This window comes from Phyllostomus discolor, chromosome 2 (assembly GCF_004126475.2).
Source record: "Phyllostomus discolor isolate MPI-MPIP mPhyDis1 chromosome 2, mPhyDis1.pri.v3, whole genome shotgun sequence".
NCBI classification, from domain to species: domain Eukaryota; kingdom Metazoa; phylum Chordata; class Mammalia; order Chiroptera; family Phyllostomidae; genus Phyllostomus; species Phyllostomus discolor.
The window spans coordinates 203811654-203825210 of NC_040904.2; the positions used below are offsets into that span (position 1 = coordinate 203811654).

The window sequence follows — 13557 nt, forward strand, 5'->3', positions numbered from 1 at the left end:
ACCACACATTGATGTTTCTCCCTCTCTTTCTCTCTCCCTTCCCCTCTCTCTGAAAAAATAAATAAAATCTCTTTTTTTAAAGAAAAACAATTGAGCCTTAGAAATACTCAGAAACTCATACAAAAACAAAGCATGAGTGGTAGAAAGGTGGAAATTGTTGAAACTGGGTGGTGTGCACATGGGAGTTTGTTATGCTATTGTGTGTGCTTTGTCTATATTAGAAATTTTCTGTAATAAAAAGTTTTGTTTTAAATTCTGTGGTAAATGATTAGAGATCCTCATAGGTAAATTCAGATTTTTTAGGTATAAGAAGTTTGGTTATATAAAAGCCTGGCAAAGAATTTAGCCCCAAACCAGAGTACTGGAACACTGGGGGAAAATATAGATTTTTATAAGTATATTGTTTATTTCCCCTTTCTGACAAAAGCATGATTTAAAACATTTTTAAAATGTAAAGAAATGCACAAAGGCAAAAAAAACCACATACAATTCCATGGCTCACTAACCATTGTTTTCATCATTTTGATGTAGTTATTTCTGGTCCGTGTCCAACCACAGCCTTTGCCTTGTTTAACATAGTTGGGAATCGCCCAATACATAGAGTTTTATACCTTATTTTCTTTTCCACTTACCATTTTAATAACACTTTTCAATGTTATTAAAATGCCCCATGGACACGACTGCACAGTATTCCTTTATGTTGACATACTTTAACCACCGCCTGCTTTTGGACATTTAAGGTATCTGTAACTTTCTAAAAACGAATGTTACTGCTTTTTAGAAATTCATTCTATTCATAGTCCACATTTGTCGTTGACGTGTCTTTTTGGGTTCGTCCTTATGCTCCAAAGACAATTTTGGTCACAGATCTAGCACAGCAAATGTTTTGTGCTAGGTTGTTAAAACTACCAGCGGGGTGTAGCATTTCAGTATGGCTCTAGTTTTATTGACTGCGGGCTTTACACGTTGGAAAGTATTTTATTATATTCAAACCTTTCAATACCCTGCAGTGATAAGTAGATTTCTCTTCTAAATCTGATGTGGTTTTTCTCCCTCCACAAGCCCCTATTCAAAGACGCAAAAGATAAACCGAAAACCTGGTTTAACAGGGTCTGCAAGCAAAGCGACATATTCAAATGAGTACCTCTTCATGATCTGTTTGCCGATAGGAGTGGAGCCAGTGAAACCAAGTTTGCGGATATCGGGGTGTCCGGAAAGGCGTTGTCCTGCCACGCCACCTGTAGAATCAGGGAGTCAAACACTATTTCAAACACGGGTCAAGTTCTGATGGCTGGGGTGGCTTTGAATGCATTGAGGGAGATGGCTAAGCTCTCATTTAAATCCTGGTTTTACCTTTTCTGTATTAGTTATAAGCTGACAAAATTCTAAGTGATATCCTTTATGCAACTCCCATCCTCCCCCAAAGATGGGTAAGCTGGGTTTTTTCTTAATCTTCCAAAATAGGTTTTAAAAATTGAAATGGGCCACCTTAGGGTAGTTTAACACTGCTGTACAATTTCTGTCCCTCCTGCCCTACTCATGCATCATTACATTTCCATTTTAAGACTTTAGTGCATGGGAAGCATATCCTTAAGTTAACTGTCTGGTACACTGTCTTCAGCTTTAATGTGTAGTTATAATTCAGGACTGTCTGGAGTGGGAAAACAGCCCCTCAGCCCCCCCTGCACCATTCATTAACCGTAGTGGAGCGGGTCCGTACCTGAGCCGGGGATGATGTTGATGACCCCCTTTGGAAAACCTGCTTTAACAGAGAGCTCTGCAAACTTCAAAGCAGTCAAGGGTGTGACCTGAGCAGAAGCAGACAGCAATGACCTCCTTCAGACGTCGTCCTGTCCTTTAGATCAAATACCCAACTTTCCCTCTATGGCTGCACTAGAGTTTAGTTTTCCTTTTCTTTTTCACATAATTGCAGACTTGCAGCAAAGTTGCAAAATTGTGCAGAGCATGTATGTCTCTGAGTATAAGTAACTAAGAGAGGAGGAGAGGTTGCACCCGGCCCCTCCCTCGCGTCTTACCTGCGCTGGCTTGAGCACTAAGGTATTGCCCGCTGCCAAACAGGCGGCACTCTTCCACGCCAGCATCATCAGCGGGTAATTCCAGGGGATGATAATGGCACAGACACTGTGAGGAAGGAAGACGACATCCTTAGTTGTCTCAGACTAACACAAGTGGCTCGGAGACGCTTTCTTTATCTTACCCAAGTGGTTCCTTCTTGGTGAAGGTCAGGTTGCGATTTGGACGGGCCTGGTTGATGGGAATTGTAGAGCCCTAAAAAACAAAAAGGTTGGCCCAGATTGGTGTGGCTCAGTGGGCAGGGCATCGTTCCACAAAGCACAAGCTTGCCGGTTTGATTCCCAGTCAGGGCACATGCCTGGGTTGCAGGGTCGGGTCTGGGTCGGGGCGCCAATGAGAGGGTATACAAGAGGAAATGGATCCATCTTTGAAATGAGTAAAGTTAATCTGCTGAAAATAGGTTAGAGATTTGAGGATATTATAGGTAGTTTAAATTTTTTTATTTAAAGAAAAAATTTTAGCCCTGGCTGGCGTAGCTCAGTGGATTGAGCACGGGCTACGAACCAAAGTATCGCAGGTTTGATTCCCAGTCAGGGCACATGCCTGGGTTGCAGGCCACAGCCTCCAGCAACTGCACATTGATGTCTCTCTCTCTCTCTCTCACTCTCTCTCACTCTCTTTCTCCCTCCCTTCCCTCTCTAAAAATAAATAAATAAAATCTTAAAAAAAAAGAAAAAGAAAAAGAGAAAATTTTTTCTCAAAGAATTTTCTGACTTTTGTTTTTCCTACCTGATATGAAAAGGTGGTGTTCAATTTATAATAAATATATCCATACCCAGAAGGGAACTATTTCTTTATTGAAAGAATGGAATCACTGGAGAATAAACATAATTTTAATTTATTCACCTCCATTCCAATTTCTTAGCATGGCAGAGAATGTTAATTGCCTGTTCAAAATTCATTCTCTTCTCTGTCCTTAATAACAGAAACTTGACATTAATGATGGGGATGGCAATATGCCCAGATAAAAGAAAATGTTTCCTGGTTTTCATAGTAGATGGGAAAGGTCAGTGGAAGATGTCAGCACAAGGCATTGGGAGGGGAACGCTCTTTCAAGTAGGCTGGCTCAGCTCACACAAGTGCTCTCTTCCCCTTTTCCCCACTCCCACTCCTTCCTTCTCCCTGCTCGGAATGTTGCTGAACTGGTGGGCACTGCAGAGATTATCGTGTGTCTATGAGTGGCATGAATTCTGCTGCTTAATGTAAGCCTGATCTTTCCCTTTTGTAGCCCCAATGCCAAGGGCAAGTATGGTTGCCATTTGCCATCATACAAATGTCCCATCTATTTTTTATAGTAAAAGGAAAAGGAAATATGTATTGTACCCACGTCTTAACTTTTTTTCTTATACCCAGGCTGCTTAGCCCATCTATGTTCGCTCTCTGACCTCCGCAGGCATTTGAGTTTGCAATCCCTCCACGGTACCAGGCTCCTCCCTGTATGTCTAGCAGATTAGGTGCTCTCCAGAGAAATTACAGTTCAAGTACAAACAGCATCACTGGACTTCAATTCAGAAAAACTTTGAGTTCAAATCCTAGCTCTGTGGTTTACTTACTATATTCCCATTGTAAGTTATTCACTGTCCTCAAGCCTCCATTTCCTCACCTGTAATAAGGGATGGTAGGTATGCACCCCCCTCAGATGACTACTATAAGGATTAGGTGAGAAAACCTGCTCCATAAGGCGGGGGGGGCCCTGACACAGTGTCTTTAAAAACGAATAAATGTTCGTCATTTTCCTTTTGGGATGATCTTGCATGGAGACATACAACATTTGCACCTACCTGAATTTTGTCACACCAGCCAGCAAAATATCTGAATGTTTGCACAGACATTCCGATGTGAGTCTTCAGAGCCAAGGTGTAGACGGCGCCCGAGTCGAGGGCTTCGATGGTCGCCAGCTCTTCCTGGTTCTCTTCCAGCAGGTCTGCAAGCCTGTATGGTCAGTGGGAGAAACACCCCCCCCAGACAAATATTAATTGAGCCCCTGTGTTGTATAAGGCACCATCCTAAGGGCAGAGAATTCAGAGGTGAACACCAACGGACCGGGTCTCTGTGTTCACGGAGAATATGGGAAGGCAGATGTTAAACAAATAATGTCGTAAATAATTTGTTTCGGGAGTTGCAAGAGAAGCAGAGGGTGTCGGAAGCCTGCACATTCACCTCCTAAGTGGGTGAGAAGTAGAAGAGTGATGGAGGCCGGCCAAGGGGATCAGTGTTAGGAGACGGGCGCATGTGGATAGCTCTCGAATATACCGGGAGAGGCTGGAGCGCAGCCCCCAGCCTGGGAGAATCTGCAAACTGAACACGCGAGGATCTCCGGCTGGTGCAGAAATATTTCCGCACCGATCACTAACGGAAGAGGACATGATACAAATGGATAGAACAAACTACAGACGCTGCAACAGATTTCTGCTTGGTGTCCAGTTTCTATGGGAAGATAAGTGCAGGACTCTCGAATCACTAAGAAAGAGTCAAAATCCATCTTTTTTCTCACCTTTGCTACATGTTTTCCTTTAGCAGTTCTCTGAGCTGTCCTCTTTGGACCATTCCAAAGCCAGCATGAAATCCCCCCACCCTAGTGCTTCCTCCAGATCCTGCTCTAAGAGATCTTTTGCCGAAGGTCAGCTATTTGGCTGCAGTAAGGAGAAAACTTAATTTATGATAGAAGTGAAATTTTCTTGACATACTCAGTTATCTCAGTATTCTCCTTCCTTGCTTCTGTTTCCTCCACATAAAGGAGACTTAAAATTTGCCTTTGAAAACAAAGGGCGCTGGATATTCCCCATTTGTTGTTTTTCACGCTTCATCCTGCTCTGCCACCTGGGAAAATGACCTTCATAGACTTCGTCCCCTGGCTTCCTTGCCCTTTCACTGGGCGGGGCCACTGAGAGTCCAGTGGGCGGCGCCCCCAGAAGACTCGTGAGTGAAAAGCAAATTGGTTGGGGATCTGACACGCCTGGCTGCCTTACAGAGGGGCTGGGGTTGAGCAGCTGCTGTGTCCCCCAACCAAAAGCCACCATAGCATGGCCTTCTCCTATAGCTTTAGATTTTGCCAGATGTTGTAACAGCCCCTTCCTCTGTCCCTATGGACTTTTGAGTAGTGGTAGATGCTCCCTGCTGGTCACCCTGGGAACTTCATTATCCCTTGACCTTGCCCACATCTTGGTAAAGAGTCCTTTATTGAACTTCATTTCCACCCTGGGTGGTATGGCTCAGTGGATTGAGTGCCGGCCTACAAACCAAAAAGTCACTGGTTCAATTCCCAATCAGGGCACATGCCTGGATTGTAGGCCAGGTCCCCAGTTCAGGGTGTGCGAGCGGTAACTGATCGATGTATCTCTCGCACATTGATGTTCCTCTCCCTCTCTTTCTCCCTCCTTTCCCCTCTTTCTAAAAATAAATTTAAAAAAATGTTTTAAAAAAAACCCTTAATTTCTTACTGGGATTTTGACTGATACAAACAATAATACAAAAGTCAGGAACTCATATATATGAAATTTTACATGATGTAAGTAATAGAAGACATGTTATATAATAGGTACATATTAGAATGTTTTGAAGAAGTATTTTAAATCTTGGCAATGTTAGTCAATGTCAACGTTCACAGACCTGCGTTTTAAGAAAACTTACCTGTACATCAGTCTTCCTCTTTCTCGCGCATTCATTCTTCCCCATTCACCGTTTTCAAAAGCATCTTTGGCTGCTGCCACTGCTTTATCAACATCCGCCAAAGAAGCATAGGATACTTTGCATATCGTCTATTTCAAGGTGAGTAGAAATAGGTTAACGTGTGTTTTATAGCAAGATATATGAATATGCTCCTTAGAATTAACATTACACTTTAAAATCCAGAGGATTTTATGATGGAAAACCAATACCTCTGGTAATGAACAAAGAGAAACGATTTTAACATGAAAATTGTAAGCCTGAAATTTGGTGCTTCTCGTCTCACACTGTGTTATGGAAAGACACATTTAGGAAAACTGGAACGATTTCCTCTAGTGTCTAGGGAAGCCGAGTTTCTTTCCATGGGCTTTCGAAGTCTGAAAATTCCCCCCACATACAGCTTTATGTGTAGGCGTGCCTCTGATGTGTACACATGTCTGTCTAAACTTGTCATGCATATGCATTCTCTAAAATAGGTTACTATAGTTAACAGCCAGCACCAGAATTGAGTAGCTGAAAGGAATGCACAAAGCACATTTATATTAAATGCTCAGAGGCAGGGTGAGAGAATAAAGTAATTCTTGAGACTGTCTGTTTTACCGGCGTGTTATAAACCAAAACTCCACAACCTCTGGTCACGGTGCTCACTGGGTCGCTACTCACAGAGCCGTCTGTTGGGTTGATAGTGTCGTAAGTCTTTCCATCCTCAGCATCGGTGAACTGTCCGTTTATGAAACACTGATAGGGCATTTTTACTGTCATTTCATTGATCTCCTTTGAAACCTGAGAGAGAGGATTATGGTAACAGATTCGAAGGATTTCTGTGCTTATCCATTTGATACTGAATAGCAATAAAGATGCTTGTTCACTTTGTTGCATGTAGCTGTTCAGATCTCCCAACACCATTTGTTGAAGAGGCTATTTTTACTCCATTTTATGCTTCTTCCCCCTTTGTTAAATATTAATTGACCATAGAGACTTGAGTTTATTTCTGGGCTCTCTGTTCTGTTCCATCAGTCTATGTGTCTGTTCTTACACCAGTGAGTGGATGAAAAAATGGTGGTACATTCACACAGTGGAATACTAAGCAGAAGAAAGAAGGAACTCCTACCCTTCACAACATCATGGATGGAACTGGAGAGCATTATGCTGAGTGAAATAAGTCAGGAGGTGAAAGACAAATACCACATGATATCACCTTTAACTGGAACCTAATCAACAAAACAAACAAGCAAGCAAAATACAACCAGAGACATTGAAATAAAGAGCAAACTGACAGTGACCAGAGAGGAAGGGGGAGAAGGATAATAGGGGATAATATGGCCATCGAGGAACATGTATAAAGGACATATGGACAAAGCCACAGGGGAGAGGGGGGGTAGATTCAAGGGAGGGAAGTGGGGATGGGTGGGGCGTGAGGGGTGTGGTGGGGTGAAAATGCAGACAACTGTACTTGAACAACAACAAAATAGAAAAAAAAAAGGAACTTGTCAGTAATGCGGAGAGAGAAGTGAAGTCAGTGGGATTCGACTCCCTGCTGTCCAGAAGCAGAGGTAAGAGCTGGGCCTCAGGACTCGCAGGTTGGCTACTGAGGCTGGAGGTCGGCGTCTTTGAAGACGGAAGCTCTGGAGGCTGGGCCTTTATAAAGATCTGATTTTCGTTTGGATGCAAATGAAACAAAGTCAAAAGACTTCCAGATAATGGACACACCACCATCTAGTGGCAACATCTGCGGAGTGCAGCCATTGCGTCCATGTAAAGCCACTAAATTGCCTTTATCAATAGGTTTCCTTTTATGCGGCTGCCATTTTGAGTTTTCTTTCCTTCTGTTCCCATTTTCACTTCCTCTCTCTTCATATGTGTTGCCTGCATTGTGTTTATGTAGGATATCATGAAGGAAACGTCACCCGAACCAATGTCTCCAGTCCTTGCATGTAGTTCAGTTTTCTAAAGTGACCATTCAGGGACTATGCTAAGTATTTTACATGCATTATATGGAATTGCATTCTCTCAACAATCCCATCGGGTGGGTATTGTCAGTGTCCCATTTCACATCTGAAGAAACTGAAGCTTAGAGAAGAAGGTCCCACAGCCAGTACTTGGATTTAAACCTAGGTTAGTCTGAGTCCAGAATTCATGTCCTTGACCAGATGGTGCTAAACTGTTTGCCAAATTGATCTAACTTTTATTTGTTTTTTTAACATATAGGGAGGATTTATTTTAAAGATTTTATCTATTTATTTTTAGAGAGAGGGAAATGGAGAGAGAAAGAAAGGAAGAGAATCAATGGTGTGTGAGAGATACATTGATGAGTTAGTTGCCTCTTGCACACCCCTAACTGGGCACCTGGCCCACAATCCAGGCATGTGCCCTGACTGGGAATCGAACTGATGACCTTTTGGTTCACAGGCCAACACTCAATCCACTGAGCCATACCAGCCAAGGCAACCTAAGTTTTATTTTATAAAAAAAGATGAGTAGTACTTTTGGAATAGTTAAAGACCTCTGGAAATCCACTCCTTTATACAAACAATGAGAACATTAGAAAATATGGTCAAACTTATTTTTCTTAGAACTCTGGAAAGAAATCAAAGGCTTGTAAGAATCTATTTACTCAACAAAAACAGCTGAATTTTTCTAAAAACGGTGATCTGAGTGGCATGTTAAGTTTCTCTAGTCCCATCTCTTTCTTGGCAGTTCTGCAGTGACTTGAAAACCAATATCCCTGCAACTATGGTAGCGTGAAAATCAGCAGCCTCTTGGCCACTGGAGGGGGAAATGGGTCTGGAGTTCTCCAAAAGCTTCATCCTTAGAGAGTTATTACTATTTGGTCTGGAAGCTCCCTAAAAAGCTTCATTCTCAGGGCCTGTCTTTATTTGACTTGACTTAGAGCTAACTGCACAAACAGCCTTGTGCCCAGGGCATTTGTCCAAAATAATCAGTGGCAATTGTTTAACATGGCAGCTGCTCGAGGCAGCAACACCAAATGGAGCTAACAGATGGGTGGTCAAAGAACTTAAAAGGAAAAACAGGCATGAGATATCCATAGGAAGCTTTAAGATGCTCTGACACATTCCTGGAAGGCCGGTATATGTGCCCAGGAAAGACGTGAGAAAGGCCTAATCTTGTACCTATAGCTGACCTGATGCCTTGTGCAAGCAGGAAGTATGTAAAGACTAAGGTAGAGTTGTAAACTGCCTGCTTTAAACTGCCAGCTTTAAAGCAATACTCCTACACACAGAGTCCCTCAGTTGAGGCTTAAAGACTTATTGGTTAAGGAAATGTAAAGAAATCTATGTCCAATCATTAGCTGATTATGAAGTTAACTGAGTAGAGACTTTGGTGGTGACAAGCAACAGACTACAGGCTTTACAGAGTTAGTTCAAGAAAATTACAAAACACTGAAAAAGCAGCAACAACAACCACCAGCAATGACAACAATCTCCGTGAAGATGTGTGTGTCAGGGTTCGGCAGGGAGGGAGCTGATTCCAGAGCTGCCACTCTATTATTTAAAATGGCTGGTTTTCCACTAAAGATTGTAAGATGTGCAGAAACAGGAAATGAAGGGCCATACATGGCAGAGGTGGCAGGGGGATAGTCAATGGAAACTAGCCTTACAGAAAATGAAATATTGAATTTATTAGACCAAATTTTAAATAAGCTTCTAGAAATATGTTCAAAGTACTAAAGGAAACTCTATTTTAAAAAATTGAAGGAAGATTAATGAATGATGTCTCACCAGATAAAGACTATCAATAAAGAGCTAAGGCCCTGGCTGGCATAGCTCAGTGGACTGAGCGCGGGCTGCCAACCAAAGCATCGCAGGTTTGATTCCCAGTCGGGGCACATTCCTGGGTTGCAGGCCACAGCCCTCAGCAACCGCACATTGATGTTTCCCTCTCTCTCTCTCTCTCTCCCTCCCTTTCCCTCCCTTCTCTCTCTAAAAATAAATAAATAAAATCTTAAAAAATAAATAAAGAGCTAAGATTTTTTTTAAAGAACCAAATAGAAATTCTGGAGTTGAAAATTGCAATAACTGAAATTTAAAAATTCACTAGAGGGGCTCAACAGTAGAGTCAAGCCAGCAGAAGAAAGAATTAGAAAGCTAGATAATAGGCACTGGCTGGGTAGCCCAGCTGTTTAGAATGTTGTCCCAACACGCCAAGGCTGCAGGTTCGATCCCTGATCAGGTCATATAGAAGAAGCAACCAATGAATGCATGTGTAAGTAGAACTACAAATTGATCTCTCTCTTTCTCTCTCTCTCTCATATCAATAAATAAAAATTGCAAAAAAAGAAAATAAAACTAGACAATAGGTCAATAGAGATATCCAGTCTGAGAAACAGAAAGGAAAAAGAATAAAGAAAAATGAACAGAGCCTCAGAGGCCCATGGGACACCATAAAAATGTCCCAACACATGCATAATGGGAGTCCCAGAAGGAGAGGAGAGGGTAAAGGGGTCAGAAAAAATAGTTGAGGAAATAATGGCTGAAAATATCCCAAATTTGATGGAAAACAATAATATGCACATTTAAGAAACTCAACAAGTCCAAGTAGTATAAACTCAAACTCAAAGAGATCTATTCTTGATGCATCATAATAAAGTGGTCAAAAAATAAAGAAAGAATCTTGAAAACGGAAAAAGAGAAGGAACTTATCACATAAAAGAAATCCTCAATAAAATCAACAGATGACTTAGTTCCAGAAACTGTGGGGGTCAGAAGGCAATTAGATGGCATATTCAAAGAGCTGAAAGAAAAAGACTGTCAACCAAAAATGTAATTTACAGCAAAAATATCCTCCAAAAACAAAGAAATCAAGTCATTCCCAAATTAACAAAAACTGAGAGAACTGATTGCTAGTACACTGCCCTTTGAAAAGTCCTACAAGGTGTCCTTCAGGCTGAAATGGTAGGACACTAGACAGTAACTTAAATCTACATGAAGAAGAAATGAACCCTGATGAAGGTAAACCCCAAAGTCAGTATAAATGTAAAAGACAACTGCATGAAGCAATAATTATAAAACTATGCTGGTGAGCTTATCATACATAAAGATGTGATTTGTATGCCAGTAATAGCAGAGACGAAGGGGTAGGGAGCAGAGCTACATTACAGCAAAGCTTTTCCACGCTATTGGTATTAAATCAGTATTAATCTGAATTAAAGTGTCTTCAGCAGAAATGTTCATTGTAATCCTCAAGGCAGCCACTCAGAAAATAACCAAAAATATACAGTACAAGTAACAATAAGGGATTAAACTGGATACTAGACGATGTCCACATAACACAAAAGAAATCAGTAAAGGCAGATTGGAGAAGCAAAAAAGGTATAAGACAAGACATCTAGAAGCAGATAAATTAGACTTAATTAAATTTTAAAACTTTTGTGTATCAAAGGGCACTATCAAAAACATAAAAAGAAAATTATGTGTAAGTCATATATCTGAAAGGGTTTAGTATCCAAAATATGCAAAGGCCTCTTCAACTCAAAAATTAAAAAGACAAATATCTCAATTTAAAAATGGGCCAAAGACTTGAGTAGACATTTCTTCGAAGAAGATATACAAATGGCCAATAAGCACATGAAAAAGATGCTCATCATGAATCATTAGGGCAATGGAAGTGAAAACCACAATGAAATACTCACAACGGCAGCTATAACAGAAAAGACAGACAGTAGCCAATACTGGCGAGGACCTGGAGAACTGAATCTTCCTACACTACCAGTGGGTTTGTAAAATGATGTCACTTCATTGGAAAAGAGTTTGGTAGTTCCTCAGAAAGTCAAACATAGAGTTATGTTTGAAGCATATGACTCATTAACTCCAATTCTGAATATATACCCATGAGAACTAGGGGAATAGGGTCACATAAAAACCTTACACATGAATCTTCATAGTCATATTATTTATAACAGCCAAAATGTAGGAAAAAAATCAAATGCACATGAACTGTTGAATGGATAAACCAAATACAGTGTATTCACACAATGTAATATGATTTGGCCAGAAAAAGGAATGAAGTGATAGTATCCTGTACAACACAGATGAACTTGGAACACATTATGCTAAGTGAAAGAAGCCAGAGGCAAAAGGCCACATACTGTATAATTCCATTTACATGAAACATCTAGACAGGCAAACATAGACACAGGAAGTGAAATAGTAGTTTTCAGGGGCCAGAGGCCAGGGGAAGAGAGCAGACAATAATTGCCAATAGATGTAGCATTTTGTTTGGGGGTGATGGAAAGTTTCTGTAGTCAGATAGTGGTGATGGTTGCATAACTTGGAATATACTAAAAAACACTGAATTCTACATTGTAAAAAGGTGAATTTTATGCTATCTGAATTATACCTCAACACAACTGTTATTTTTTAAAAAGGTTTTATGTATTTTTATAGAGAGGGGAAGGGAAAGAGAGAGGAAAACATCAATGTGTGGTTGCCTCTCATGTGACCCCTACTGGGGGCCTGGCCTGCAACCCAGGCATGTGCCCTGACTGGGAATCGAACCTGCGACCCTTTGGTTCACAGGCCTGCACTCAATCCACTGAGTCACATCAGCCAGGGCTATACAACTGTTATTTTTAAAAAGCTATAAGGGTAGAAGCAAGTGGATAAAAGACATAGCATTCACTGATAGTATAGGGATTTAAATCAGCAGTCCCCACCCTTTTTGGCACCAGGGACTAGTTTCATGGGAGACAATATTTCCACAGACCAGGGAGAAAGAGGGAGGGCAGGGATGATTTCGGGATGACCCAAGTGCATTGCATTCATTGTATACTTTGTTTCTATTATCATTACAGTGAAATGCATAGTGAAATGGTTATACAACTCCTCATAATTCAGAATCGGTGGGAGCCCGGAGCTTGTTTCTCTGCAACTAGGTGGTCCCATTGGGGGTGATGATCTGTATTCGCAGCCGCTCCCCAGCACTAGCATCGCTGTCTCAGCCCCACCTCGGTCACCAGGCATCGGACTCTCATAAGGAGCACGCAGCAACCTAGATCCCTCACATGCCCGGGTCACAGTAGGGTTTGTGGTCCTGTGAGAATCTAGTGCCACCGCGATCTGACGGGAGGCGGAGCTCAGGCTACTGCGGGAGATGGGGAGTGGCCAATGCAGTTGAAGCTCCGCCTGCTCACCTCCGGCCGTGTGGCCTGGGGGCTGGGGACCCCTGATTTAAATGATTCACATTTTAAACACCATAGACTTACGTAGTCCACCACCAGCTCTGCTTCCTGATCTTCTCCTCTCAGTTTCCTCACGACTTTCTGGATGAAGTCTGCAAACTTGGTGGCCATATAGACATCTTCGTTCTGTAACTGCAGCCCACCACATTTCTGTCTGATCTCTTCAACCAGCCTGAAGATGAGAACCAGCTCGCGTTACTTACATTTTTTTAAAGGAGTACTATATTTGTCAAGTTGCTTTGAAGTAAGACTTATGTCACTTGCTTATTTACATCCTGTGAGATCTTCTATGATAACCAGAGAAATTAATAAGACTGGGAGAAAAGATTAAAAAGCTGTCAGAAAGGACAGTGGCATTTTTTTTAACTTTCTACATGCCTAAAAAGAAAAGATATCAAGGCAAAAACATTTTAAATCACTTGCCATGGAAGCAAGATAATAGGGTCTAATAAAATCAGTTCAAATGAAAGAAAAAAAAAAGGAAATTTCCTAACTGTAAAGATGATGAGAAATACAAGTCATATTTTAGAATGTTTTCTCTACATTATGTGTAAGACACACAAACATTTGCTTGTATTGCGTGGCTAATGTAGGTGCTA

At 41.4% G+C, this 13557-nt stretch overlaps 1 protein-coding gene across 1 annotated transcript in view; it reads right to left on the reverse strand.

Moving 5' to 3' along the window:
- Positions 1 to 13557, reverse strand: part of ALDH1L2 (aldehyde dehydrogenase 1 family member L2) — a 50090-nt gene that overhangs the window by 13580 nt on the left and 22953 nt on the right. The window contains exons 10-17 of the mRNA XM_028533328.2: positions 12983 to 13130; positions 6424 to 6543; positions 5725 to 5852; positions 3876 to 4026; positions 2219 to 2289; positions 2037 to 2142; positions 1721 to 1808; positions 1145 to 1238 (exon numbers count right to left, since the gene is read on the reverse strand). Coding sequence (XP_028389129.1) covers positions 1145 to 1238; positions 1721 to 1808; positions 2037 to 2142; positions 2219 to 2289; positions 3876 to 4026; positions 5725 to 5852; positions 6424 to 6543; positions 12983 to 13130 — 906 coding nt within the window. The remainder of the gene's footprint in view (positions 1 to 1144; positions 1239 to 1720; positions 1809 to 2036; positions 2143 to 2218; positions 2290 to 3875; positions 4027 to 5724; positions 5853 to 6423; positions 6544 to 12982; positions 13131 to 13557) is intronic.